Genomic DNA, 14,460 nt, shown 5'->3' with positions numbered 1-14,460 from the left:
ATTTTCTCTCAAATAATACCTACTGAACCAGTGAGGTAAGCCCGTGAAGACATTGCATTAGGTATGACTGCCCCATAGCATTGCACCTTTTGGTGTGGAGGTGTTACCCAATAACGGGCATTGTTTATTCGTGCTATATATTATTACGCTTTGATTTGAGGGTAGAGGTCCTACCCAATACAGATAATTCTAATTGATTAGCTTAGGAAAGTTGGGGTACATCACATCACCCAATTAATTACGGAGTACATTAATATTAGATCCATTTTACTAGCTACTACACAGTAAGGCTGTGGTCCAAGTGAGCAAATGTTATCGTTGCCTAACTGCCAGGGAAAATTATCATTATTTGATGGAACAAAAGAATCAAGACAGAATTCACACAAGTCTACATTTTTTGATCCTTCGAACTAGGGTGGGTTATGCATGGGTAACTTTCATGCAATCAAACCAATTAGTGGCACTCCATTTACGTTTATAGACAAGCCAAAACTGGGAGGGAAACACTCTGATCAACTCCATTCATGTGTTTACAAGTCGAAACAAATATACACCGAATTTCGAGCTACATGATTTGCACACAAGTTTTAAAATAAAATACATACCAAGAGAAAGAGGGCAAGCAAGCTCTAGCATCATTATCACTGTCACCACCAAGCTTAACCTGATTTGAAGAGAAGCACAGCTTTTGAATCCAAGTAGAAATAGACAAAGTGGTTTGTTTCGTGAGTCACATAGGAACCTGCAGGGAGGATAAAAAAGTGCAAAAAATGAAGTGGTGGCCCATCCAACGTTATCTATACATCAAAAGGTCGGATTCTATCACTATCTATGAAGAAAACAAACGATTTATAAAGAAGCCAAAACAATAACAAGAGTTGAATGTGCTAATAAAGCTTAATGATTGAGGGATAATACAGGTCTTTGAAGGGCAAAGAAAGAAACATATGGTATACCATGACAGCAAACAAATCCTAATCCTGTTTTCCTCCATATTGAAGTGACTTTGGGGGCCTCTCTCTATCAAGGTCAAATTCATGCTTTTCCAAATGTGTAGTATGCTTATCAGGAAAGGGGACCAGACAAAATATCTCCTTCAAATAAAATATCTTGGCAAATATTTATTCAGACCCATACTTTTTCAGATAAACAGACCATATTTCATCATTAAAACATCCCGAATCAAGAAAGATATAACAGACTTCACTCAGAGATTAAAGCTTCACAGGCAAGGGAAAGAACTACCCTTCAGAACTAAAAGAATGTAGTCTTTAACAGCCACAATCAGCATATATCATTGACCACAATGTCAATGTACAATCCAACTGTTATGCCTCACAGCATCCAAGCAACAAGGAGTCAAGGACTACCCTTTATGACAAAGTTACAAAGTACACAGTAGAATATCTAAATACTACAGGTAGCTATCAATTTGAACTGGCTTTCTCTCTATCTGTCCCAATTTCCCAAATTATAATATCACTATGTCACCATATGAGTTCAGGATAATATTTATCCAAATGCCAGCAAATACTCTATTTGGTATTAAGAGATTGTAACAACACCAACTTATCTACTCCCTCCGTCCCACTCCATTTGTTTTACTTTTCTTTTTAGTCCATCCCAAAATAATGTCCACCCTCCTAATTTAAACACCACTAACTTTTTACTTTTTCCAAATTGCTATTTTATTCCTTTTAACTTTTTGGTGTGCCCTATTTACATCTTTTTAAAGACAAAATTGGAAAAGATCATCTTATTTGTTTTCATTAAACAGTGCCAAACACAAATACCCCATACAAAATGGGATGGGAGGAGTATAAAATAACATAGACTTGTAAAAACAACCGTATTAAAATCCAGAATTTAATGCCCGGAACAAAATGCAAATTAATAATAAGTCCAATAACAAGTTCCAAAGCACACCTTTAACAAGAAAATATGATCTAAGGAAGACCTACTATTAAATTGGTCTGTAAAACAATTATAAACATGCACATGACAACACTTGGAACTTGGATTGTCCTTTGAGGTAGCAAGTTTGAAGTAAGCTTGATATCATTCCAAGACCTCTTATTTTCTAGAGACCAGATAAGTTTAACTATGTAAAATTTTGGGTCTAGAGGTAACTTCACAACCCTCCCTATCTCCCCAATGACCATGCACACAAAAAAGCCTAAACAATTTGGGAAAATTCATAGTTACCTTTTCTTGTGTTTTCTGTTTGTTTCACCTGATCAGATTGATCTACTTCTCAAAATTTGTAATAGTAAGAAACATTTATAAAGGGTAGTAGGAAAATGTTTGATCCTTGATGCCAAGAAAATTATGCTCTACGTGAAATCAAAAGATAATGAACACTAAAAATTCAACTGGTCCTCAGTAATACAGCTCAAGATTTTAGCAGAAATATTCTAAGAATAGGTACTTCGTGCTTATGGGTAACCATCAATACTGCACATTTGGCATGATGTGATACCATAATCCTCACTGAGAAAGTTACAATGTCCCTTCACCTTCAATGCACAACTTGAAAGATATCCAATTATATAAGGATATAGATGCATTATTAAAAATTTATAGGGACTGCACCATAATGTGAAACTTCTTGTTTGACTATCCTAGTACAATTGAAATATATAACCCCAATTTGGCCTTGTGCATCTCTACAACTATTACATCTTAGGGCCAGTTTCACATATTTTCTCTTAAGATCAAGTAGATACATGTTTTTTCGTCTCAGCTTTGCAAAGTCTAGTCTGGGAAACCATTTGAATAACTGCATTTAAGATATGTTCTTTTCAATAAATTCGAAACAGTTCATGTTGATTTTTCCATTTTAACTGGTATTTCAGAAAGCAATGTTATACCATTCCAAAAAGCTCCTTGAAATAGCTTATGGAAATAAGCAAGCTCCTTGAAATAGCTTATGGAAATAAGCTAAGGTCAAGTTTGGATAAAAAAGATAAGATAAGCAATTTCCAATAAGTGTTTTTCAATAAGATTAAAAAAGCTTATATGGGTTTGTCATTTCAACTGGCATGCAAAAAGTTGTTTTCAGCTTATTTTAATAAGGAATTTTTCTAGTTTATAGGGACAAGCTAGAAAAAAATATTTTCACAAGGTATAAGCTCTTTTCTATCAAAAAACAGTAAGAAGTTAGCCTTAGTATAGATAACATTAGATAGGATAAGATGAAAATAATTTCATCCAAACTGGGCATAAATATAACAACTTAGTTGGAGGACATTTGTCTGGAAACATAAGATACCATATCCATGAAACAAGCTTGATGCAATTTAACCACTTGGATTGATAGAATAAATTTTATTTATTTGATAAACAGAGCAAGTGAATACTTACACAAAAACAAAAGGGTTTAGCACAGTTAGTGAGCACTCCTTACAACCAGTAAGTTGAGAGTTCAAGCCAACACAAAGGTAAGTGGGGAACCAGGAACCACTACCAATCCATATCTCTAAAACTAAATAGAATATCATATATCAATTTTACAATACTAGCTATTAGATTATCAGCTATAGTTTTGTGATTAGAATGTGCACAAGGCTAACCACTAAGCTAAGGCATTTTGGATTTGAAAATCTCAAGATCATTATAATCATTCAGAGATGTACTTGATACATGCATCATCATTAACCCGCTTATAGTTTAAAATATGCAATTAAAGATTTGTAAAGAATATTAGATCCCCCAACATTTCCATATCCACATCATTTTCCATAGCCATCGCTCGCATATCAACAATTGGGACAGACGGGAAAAACAACCAAGTGCAAAATAATTCAAACTGTATTCCCTAATCATTCAATGTTGCACAGAAGAAAATGCAAAGCATATGAAATAAAATTAATTAAAAGGAGAAAAAGCCAAAGTAAGACTACCAAAATTTTTGCCAACAATGCAATGCCAAGTCGGGCCATGCTTCTTATCGAACTCCTTCTTTATATGCTCAGCTACATCCTTCTCCACGTTGTTCTTCTCGAATGCCTGCACGTTCACGCACATACATATTACGCCGATAAGAACAATATATAACTGATGAATTTAATAATAATAATAATAATAATAATAATAATAATAATAATAATAATAATAATAATAATAATAATAAAAGAAATTGATGGAGAGAAAAGAGGAAATTACTTACCGAAATAGCGATATCGACGGCCTCTTTCTGCATATCGTCCTTCATATCGGCACTTTTGATGATGACCTTCTTGGACACGGTAATAGAAGACGCCGGCGGGGATGCGGATTTCCGATCGTCGGCGGCGGGCAGCTTGGCCACGAGAGCTCCGCCATCATTTCTCTTGGAATCTTCGCTCATATTTGTTTTTGTCGGAGATTGGGATTTGTGAGAACAGAGGGAGGGCGGAGGTGATGGAGTTGGGGGAGGGGGTGAATGATTGTGTGTGGTGTGGTGTTAGTGGCGGTGGTCCTCTTTCACTGAAGTTGCCACTTTATTTTACTGGCAGCTGCGCTGTAGCTAGCCGATGCCTCAATTTTACTTTTTTTTTTTTTTTTTTTTTTTGTCTATTATACAATTTTATTTCTACTTTAAAGTTTAAAGTATGCCTAAGGATCTTATCGTGTATTATAAGATTGAGATTATTTAACAAAAATAGCATGATACTTTATTATAATTATTGTTGTTATGTTAAGATATTAAGAAGTATTAGTATTATGAAATTATTGTTATAAATATTATTATTGTTGACATTATTATATATATGGTAGCAGTTGTAATCGATAAGGTTACTACCTTTTATATGTATTCATTACCTTATATTTGTAATACCTTTGTATAAGTATTCTGGATGATGAATGAGAATCTGGCCTTACCTCTCCATTCTCTGTATAAATTCATGTACTAGTTAGTCTGAACTAGAAGATAATCTGTTTGCGATATTAGCAAATAATCTGCCAAATACATCTATTAATCATATCATAAAAGAGTGACTAGGTCCTGTGTATCTTTCCCAACTAGGACCAAATATATCTACCGATACTCCTTGACACTAGAACTGTAGGAGATCTATCGGTGTAAGAGATAAGAATCATTATACTAGATCTAGTAAATAAATATTGTCACTCTTGGAAAAGTTTGAATATTTTAGTCCTGGAGATGCTCGTCCAGATGACGAGAAACCCTAGTCAATTCATAGGTGCACCAAACAAACATAATACTAGGGATGCGAGACAACCACATGTGATTTGAATAGTTGTGGGAAATGTCTAGAATCTTGTTGACTTAAATATTGCCATGAACAATTATAAATATGGGAGAAATTCTTGAAAAATGTTATAAGTTGTCGACAACACAATTGCCTTCAAATTGCTCATATTATATGACAATTTGGATCGAGAACTAGGTGCCAGAAGCGCCTAGATTGATTAACGTATAAAGTGAGCAATTAATAAAGGCATATACAGCTCAACTCGCTAATATATTCCTTTCGTACACCATTGAGGTATTAACCCTGTAGGTTACAAATGGTGTGGAAGGGAAAAAGAATAACGAGGTGATAAGATATGAAGCGAGTCTGTAGCCTATGGGTTCACGCAGAAACCTTTAATTGATTTTAATCAAATATACTCTCCCACGATAAATGGCATTAAGTTCCGCTACATAATATTATTGGCAGAATAATAAACTTAGATATGCAACTAATATTAATTTCAAAAGTCCCCAAAGGTTTTTAAGTTCTCAAAGTGAGAAAAAGTGAAAATCGCAACATTAAAATATTAAGGTCTTTATTTGGCCCGAAATAATTAAGAATTGGCTAAGTTTTTTCCTCTCGAAGAAGGAATATGTATTTATGTGTCATTATTTACTCTTTAAAGAGTTGCGAATGGAGTTATTATCCTCTTTAAGAAGGAATAATATGTACCATTATGTGCTCGATAAATAGTTGATAATGAACTTATTTATTATTTATTATCTCAGTCAATATTGATAGTGTAAACATCAATGGAATATCTAAAGAGCTTTATGATATCAGTTCATGTCTGAAGACGGAGATTTTTCTTAAAGCTTGGGAAAGCTAAGTATTATCTCGACTTGAAAATCAAGTTTTTCCTTTGAAGAAATTTTTTATACATCAGTTAGCCAATATATGATTTTTGATTGGATACTTAGACAAGCCAATATACAATGGGTTACTTGGGTACTGACTATTATTTTTGTATCCCCATAATGCCAAGTTTCAAAACTGGGTGTACTATATTTACCCACATTTTCCCATAAAGGGTCAATAAATATTGTATTGCACAAATGATAAAAGGATATAATGAAATCTTTTTGACTAGAGATTATGATGTCAATATTATACCACGTGAACTCGAGAAGAGTCACAAGATTATTATAGAGTATATTTATTCCATTGACAATTGTACATGTGTATTTACAAAATTCCCATATACGTTTTGGAAATTTAATGTATAGAACTTAAAGATTGTTATCTTGACGGGGAGTATCATTTTGCATGAATCATTCCTGAAGATTGGGTCGTGAAGACTAACTGATGTACTCTTTTCCTTAGTTAAGTTTTTTCCCACGGGGTTTTTCCTTAAATCTAAGGTTTTTAATGAGGCAGCTAATCTAAAACAAGAATACACATACATCATGCACTCTTTTGCTCAACTAGTTTTTTCCCACTGGTTTTTTAGTGAGATTTTTTTAACGAGGCATGAGTATGATATAGTAATGTAAATGGGGAAAAGTTGCAAAATAATTGCTTAAGTAGACAAACCCCAAAATCCTGAAGATTATGTCGATTGTGCCCTGAAGGTTTTTGGTTGTACTCTTTTTCCTTAACTAAGTTTTTCCCACAAGGTTTTCTTAAGTTAAGGTTTTTAATGAGGCAATCAGTACAATATATGTTCTTACAAATATCATGCACTCTTTTCTTCAACTAGGTTTTTCCCACGTGGTTTTCCTATTGAAGTTTTTAACGATGCATGAATATATACTTATATACTCTTTTATCTAGGTTTTTCCATAGATTTTTCCTAGCAAGTTTTGAAGAGGCAGGATCATGTCAAATAATGTCCAAGGGGGAGTGATATAAATATTATTATTATGGACATTATTATATATACGGTAGCAGTTGTAACTGATAAGGTTACTACCTTTTATATGTATTCATTACCTTATACGTACCCGCGGGTAGGCCCACGGGTAGGCCTCTACCCGCGGTTCCGCCTGCGGGTATAGGCTGCCCGACCAATGTACCCCGTGGGTGGGCGGCGGGTTGGACCCTACCCGCCGTTCCGCCCGCGAGTACATCCCTGTACCACAATACAACACTTCACGAATTTTCATCTCCAAACTCAAATTCAAGTCCAAAACATGCCAAATCTCACCAAATACAACAAAATGAATTGAATCAAAGGAAATGCCAAGCAATGGCACACAAGAACCCTAAACACAAGCTCTAGATATGCATTTTCACAAGATAATGCATAAACACTTACATTTCATAGCAAAATCACATGTAGAATCCAAGAAATCACATATAGGTAAGCAAAATAGGTTTTGTAGAGTATGGGTTACCTCTTGTAGAGTAAAGACTTCACTTTACACCTCAACAAGCTCCTCTCAAGGCTCACCTTCCAAACCCACTTCAAGAACATACCAAAGATCATAAAGATCCTATCTTTAAGAAAAGACACCTTAGATAAAACCAAAAACACAAGATGAACTTAGATCTTACCCCCCCTAGATGCCCAAATATAAGAAAGGTTGAATCTTGGAAGCAACTCTTGAAGTTTTGGCAAGGCTCCAACTTGGCTTGGAAGAAAAGCTACTCACCTTTTAGAGAGAGGGTGGAGCTAGATTTTTAGAAAAGTGTAAGGAGAGAATGAAGGTGGTCTACTAGGTTAGGTTACAATACCAACAACAAGTGAAAGGTCAAGAATACCCTTACTAACATAAGGAAGTGTAAGGAACAAGGGAACTCCTTACAAAGCTCAATGTACAACTTTGACTTTGGGGTTGACTAGTCAATTACTAGTCCCCAACTATTAAATTTCAGGAATTTAAGGAATTAAATTACAAATTGAAATATGATTAATTACTCGATTAATCCCTTAATTGAATTTGGATTTCGGGGTGTCACAGCCATTGCTTGGCTATTTCTTGGGTTCAAGTCATATCATTGTTGTGTGTGAGATTTTGGGTGTTTTGGACTAGAACTTGGCCTTGTTGTTGATTTTTCCCGAAGGGAAATTTCGAAGTACAGTAGTGTACCCCGCGGGCAGGACGGCGGGCAGAGGCCTACCCGCCGCCCCACCCGCGGGGAATGTGGTTGCCTTGTGGGTGTGTACCCGCGGGTAGAACCACGGGTGGAGGCCCATCCGTGGCCGCACCCGTGGGATACGTTGTTGGTTGATGTCGGGGATTTGTTCCCCCTGATTCTTTCTTCTCGGTATTGATGTTTTGACATCCCGATATTGATTTGTTGGGCTATTTGTGAGTCTTCTTGATGTTTCGTATGTCTAGAACGGTGTATTAGGAATCCATGCAGGATTTGGTGTCTTGAATCGTGCTAAGGGTCCAACTTTGTGATTCGGTGGGCTAACGTGAGTCTTTGTGGTTCATTGGAACTAATTTTGGTTTACCCGTTTGATAAGCATGCTAGTTTGATGTTGATATACTAGTATGTGTCGTTTGTTCCGTCTTATTGAGATTGGCAACTTGTGTTCACAATCATTTGGTGAAGGATTGTAGTCCTTTGTTGTTGGGTAAGGTCTCATGTCTTTATTGTGATCTCTTGATTGATTCCTATGATGTGAGTGTATGCAAATCGTTGTACCCTTTGTTAATACTTGATTAAGGCTATTGTTGAGCCTTAGTCTTCTTGGTAATGATGATGACATTGTGTGACTATGATTTAGATTGGTGGTTTGTTATACTTGAGCTTTGCTCACGAGTTTGGCGGTTTTGTGATTATGATATTAATGGTACCCTCGTGTACTGAGAGTTCGGCGGTAATGTGGGTGGTGTAGGTGGGGGGCGACGGTCCCCGGAGGCAAAAGGTTGGACTCAGAAGTACAGGGGTGTACTAGGAGGTAACGGTTAGAACTGCGATAAGGTCGGGGGTAGCATAAGGTTGGAACGGGGCATAAGGTTAGAACTATGAAACTTGTGACATGTAGTTGTCACTGTGTGATTGTGATTTCCTTGCTTATGAGCATGTCTTGATGTGTTCTACCTTGTGAATGGTAGGATGCATCCTGAGTTGTGTTGTCTATGTTGGTTGTGGTCTTGTCTTTGTTACGAGGTTGATGATCCTCGTTTTTGTTGAGAGTATGATGGTCTTTGATGTTGACTTCCCTCTTTGGTTTTAAAATGATATATATTGTATTTCCTTTTCAAATGGCTTTGGAGAATATCTATCTATATTATGCTATTTAACGCGTATTGATGGGTTACTAGCATTATTCGCTGACCGGGTGTTATCCCCATGTATTACAGGTTTTGAGTAGATGCCGAGCGCCTAGATGTGAACGCTAGATAGAGTAGCTACTATGTTTAAACGTTTATCTTTTGTTGGCCTATGTGCCTAGATTCGCGGCCTGTGAGCCTAGACTAGTGGCATGTGTGCCTAGGCTTATGCTACCTTTTGATGATTGATAATTTTTAGCCTGTGCACCCATGGTTTATGGGTGTGGCATATCATCTCTCCGATTTTAATTAGTTTCCACTGTTGTTTATCTTGATGATTAGATGTTTACCTTTGAAATTAAGTTTTCAAAATGTTGAAAAATCGGGTGTAACACCCCAGATTTTCAAGACTTTTTAAAACTTATAATAAAGGTAGAATCTTATTAAATCCCAAGATATAATACAAGCGTTCGGGGTGCTATGCCACACCTGGGCTAGAGAACCCAAGTGCACAGGCTAACTAACTAATATCCTCGAAGTGTGATTACATAAACGTGGCACGCAGGCCGAAAGGGAGACTATCTACTTCTACACTCCAAGTTCTAGCGCGCTCCAGTGACTTAGTCTTCTGCCTGAAAGCCAAATATATCTGTTCAGCGAGAGATGCTGGTAACCACTCCAACGCGTTGAAATACAATACATATAGAGATATATATAGATATACGAAAACCATTTTGAGCATGAAGATATATCCTACGAACTCTAGTTTTAAAACTGGGAATGACTCGACAGACAAGGCCAGACACGAGCAACAGTTATAACGAGCATATGCAGTTCACAAAAGACAAGGCAGACAAGGCAAGCATAAACGATAATCATAACCCAACATGAACAATCCCCAATATAAATCCCTTAGTCACATCCCCCAAGACACTCATAATCACAACTCATCCATATCACAACACATAACACACTTTGTTGGCGCCACAGGACCAATCGCATGCCCATACATGAGGGTCAGCGCATATAGCTCTGACACGGCCCCGCAGCACCATGCCCGTATCGCAACACGGGGAGGTCGATCGCAACCGACCGATGAACCGCAGCTCATCATAATGTTTGATCGCAACCAAACAGTGGACCGCAGCCCAAGAGAGTGTCATCTGACCGCAGCCAGGATAAAGGACGAACCACAGCTCGTATAGAAACGTTTGATCGCAACCAAACGGTGGACCGCAGCCCAAGAGAGTGTCATCTGACCGCAGCCAGGATAAAGGACGAACCGCAGCTCGTATAGAAACGTTTGATCGCAACCAAACGGTGGACCGCAGCCCAAGAGAATGTCATCTGACCGCAGCCAGGAATACCAAGCTGACCGCAGCCAGCTTCTGAACCGCAGCTCAGGATAACCAATCCGATCGCAACCGAATTGGGGTAGCACACACACATAACACATAGCAAGCACATGCAACCCACGTTACACATCGGGAAGGGGGATGAAGCGTATAACAAACCTATGCGTGATCCATCACATACTAAGAATAGTCCTAAGGGGTTCATACTTCCTTCACCTAGGTCAACGGGATACCAATTCATCTAGCATGCGATATAACAGACTCATAAACCTACGAACGGTACCCGAAACATCAAACTAGACATAGGCACGACAAACGGGGTCCGTTGGGACACCACGGGGATCGGGGAAACATCAAACGGGGAAGCCGGGAGCCCGAGGTAGTGTAATTTCCAGCGGGTAGCCGGTGGGTGGGGGTCCACCCGCCGGCTGCCCGCCGGCTGCCACTGTTCCGGGCAGCGGGTGCCCGGCGGGCAGCTGCCCGCCCGCCGGCTGCCCGCTGCCGGAGCTGCCCGAGAATGCCACGGGTAGGTGGCGGGTCCCCTACCCCCACCTACCCCCCACTGACTCTTTTCATCACTTTTCGCCCCGGGAACCGTTGTGGAACCCGAAACCATGCTTAGACACCTTACAACGCAATTAACAACAACAAGTAGACAATTAACGGATCAAATACGGGAAACGAACGGCACATGGCCTATCATGCTTTTCTAACCATAATCAACACCCAAACATGCGATTTCCCACCCGATAATCCAAGAATCAAAGCATACGGTACAACCTAGGGTTCTAATCACTTTTATATCAACAAGAATACGATTCGTCTTTTAATTGCAAGATTCGGTAGGAACAACACATAATCATCAAGGATACCAATTAATCATCAAGAACATCATAATCATGAAGAACAACACATAATCATCAAGAATCCCAATTAATCATCAAGAACATCACGATTATCAAGAAACTCTCAATATCAAGATTATCAAGATTCCCCATGGAATCATTAAATCAACATCAATAATAATCATAGTAATTCGCCATTCACAATCATACGGGGGGGGGGGGGGGGGTGAAACCCTAAGGGGAAATCATAGCTATGAAAATAAGTTTTGTTGAGACATGGGTTACCTCTTAGCCTTAATTAATTCCTTGGCTATGAAGGATCTTTCTTTAAGCTTCCTTGCTTTCTTGATTTCTCCTGAGGGGATTCTTGGAGCTCTTTTGGGGTGGTGGGGCGTTAATCTTGTGGGGATTCTAGGTGCCTCCTAAGTTCCCTATTTATATATTTAAGACTCCTAGTTAGGGCCTGAATGGTATGCGTTTACTAATTATATTCCTTATAGGGCTAGGGTTTGTTTTAGGGATAATGGTCCACGGTCCATAGTGGACCATATTAATTAAAGAGGATCCTAATCATAATCTGAATAGTAAAAGGCCTACTTCCATTATTCCTAACAGGCTTAAGACTCTTATTCGGGCAAGGGTCCACGGTTCATGGTGGACCTTACTAATTAATTAAAGGTGAACCTAACATAATTAAATCATATTTAATTATTATTAACGGGATTAATTAAATAATTAATCCGGGATTGAAGGCCGTAACACGGGGTGTTACATCGGGGGTGTTACAGTTGGTATCAGAGCCTAGGTTTGAGCCTAGGATGTTAAGAGTTGGACTTTAAGAAGTTAAGTGTGATTTGAGACCGTAGGTTGACCTTTAAGTACCTAAGTGTTAGGACTTAAGATTCTTAAGACGCGCGGTGAGCTGTGAGTTGATTGTTGTTTGTTGTGTTTGTTCCGTTGCTTCTTTTTAGTTTTAGCGTTCTCGTCTTTAGCGCCGGGTAAGGATGCGCAGCTTTCTTGTGCCTTCCGTAACTGTGTTGTTTCTATAGAGTCTCGTCATGGCTCCGCCTCGTCATCGTGCCCGTACCCCTGAGACGCCGACCAACGAGCAGCTGGCTCAGAACCTGCAGCATTTGACCCAAATGACGCCCTCTTGAACAACAACAACCCTCCTTCGCCGCCGCCTGCTGGGAATCGAGACGTGGGTCGCTTAGTTTCAGGGCATAGGCCGCCTGTCTTTTCTGGAGAGGAAGTGTAACACCCCTGATTTTACCATAATTTAAAACTTAGTTGTAAGAGAAAAGCAATCTAACAAACCATTAAACAAAAGCGGAAGCAAGTCTATACGGGGGCATTATGCGACATCTCAAATACCAAAAGATGCATAGGAGGGAAAACTAAACCATTCATCAAAGTCTAAAGAGTCAAGGCACACATGCCGCTCAAAACACAACGTCTAGACAAAGGATAAAACTATCTAAAGCTCCAGTCTAGCGTTCTCGGTCTCTACTCAAAACCTGTAGAACAAGGAAAACATAACATATATACGCGGATAACACCCGGTCAGCGAGCATTGCTGGTAACCCATCAATACACGTTAAATAGCATATATAGAAAAGTCAAAACCATTTTTGAAACGGAATACAGTATATAGCATTTCAAGAGCCATAGAGAGAAGTCAACTTCAGATACTCATTAAACACTCTAAAAAAGGAGAAGGAAGTCAACATCCTTCCGACAACAACAAGACAAGAATACCAACTGTAAACAATACAACTCGAGATGCATTCTACTTATCACAAAGTAGAATACATCAAGACATGCTTGAAAGCAAAGAATACACATTCACACATTGGAAACTACATGCCACAATGACAACTACATGTCACAAGTATCATAGATCCAAGTTCCAACCTTATGTCCTGTTCCAACCTTATGGCTACCCCCGGCCTTATTTCAGTTCCAACCATTACCTCCGAGTGCCACCCTATACTCCTGAGTCTAACCTTGTACCGCCAGGGACCGTCGTCCCCACTCCAACATAGCATCCAACATACCGCCGAACTCTCAGTACACGAGAGTACCATTAATTTCAATCACATAGCCTCCAACATATGAGCCTACGCTCAGGTAACACACTACCAATTTCAATCATAGTCACACAAGTCGTCATCATTACCAAGATGACAAAGGTTCAACAATAACCTTAATCAAGCATCAATCAAAGGGTATAACGATTACATACGTTCACATCATAGGAATCAATCAATGGATCACAACGAAGATATGAAACCATACTCAACAACGAAGGATCACAATCCGACACCAAACGGTGGTCAACACAAGTTGCCAATCTCAATAGGAAAGAACAAACCGCACACACTAGCATTTTAACATCAAACTAGTATGCTTATCAAACGGGTAAACCAAAAGTAGTTCCATAGAACATACAAAACTCACATTAGTCCAACGAATCACAAAGTTGGACCCTTAGCACAATTCAAGACACCAAATCCTACATGGATTCCTAACATACCGTTCTAGAAATACGAAACATCAAGAGGACTCACAAATAGCCCAATAAAACAACATCAGGAGGTCAAAACATCAATACCGAGTCAAAAGAATCACGGGGAACAAATCCCCGCACATTGTCAACAATGTTCCCCACGGGTGGACCTCCACCTGTGGGTACACCAACCTACGAGCTTCGTTCCCCGCGGGTGGGGCGGCGGGTAGGCCTCTGCCCGCCGTTTCGCCTGCGGGTACACCTGTACTCCAGAAATAATCCCTTCGGGGATTTTCAACAAGTCCAAATTCAAGTCCAAAACACCTAAAATCTCACACCAAA

The 14,460-nt window shown here is 38.9% G+C and overlaps 1 protein-coding gene across 1 annotated transcript; it reads right to left on the bottom strand.

Annotated features, from left to right (window-relative positions):
- Positions 1–454: 454 nt before the first annotated feature.
- LOC109179533 (dynein light chain 1, cytoplasmic) lies at positions 455–4,487 on the bottom strand. The gene is made up of 3 exons (XM_019329038.1): positions 4,169–4,487; positions 3,903–4,008; positions 455–742 (listed from the first exon to the last, which is right to left on the bottom strand). Exons 1-3 carry the CDS (start codon positions 4,346–4,348, stop codon positions 660–662), a joined length of 369 nt encoding a protein of 122 aa, XP_019184583.1. The 5' UTR covers positions 4,349–4,487; the 3' UTR covers positions 455–659.
- Between the last annotated feature and the right edge of the window lie 9,973 nt (positions 4,488–14,460).

The sequence above is a fragment of the Ipomoea nil genome, unplaced genomic scaffold (genome assembly GCF_001879475.1).
Source record: "Ipomoea nil cultivar Tokyo-kokei standard unplaced genomic scaffold, Asagao_1.1 scaffold0927, whole genome shotgun sequence".
Lineage (NCBI taxonomy): Eukaryota > Viridiplantae > Streptophyta > Magnoliopsida > Solanales > Convolvulaceae > Ipomoea > Ipomoea nil.
Note: the sequence above shows the minus strand (reverse complement) of the source record. Positions and strands in the feature narration are given on the sequence as shown.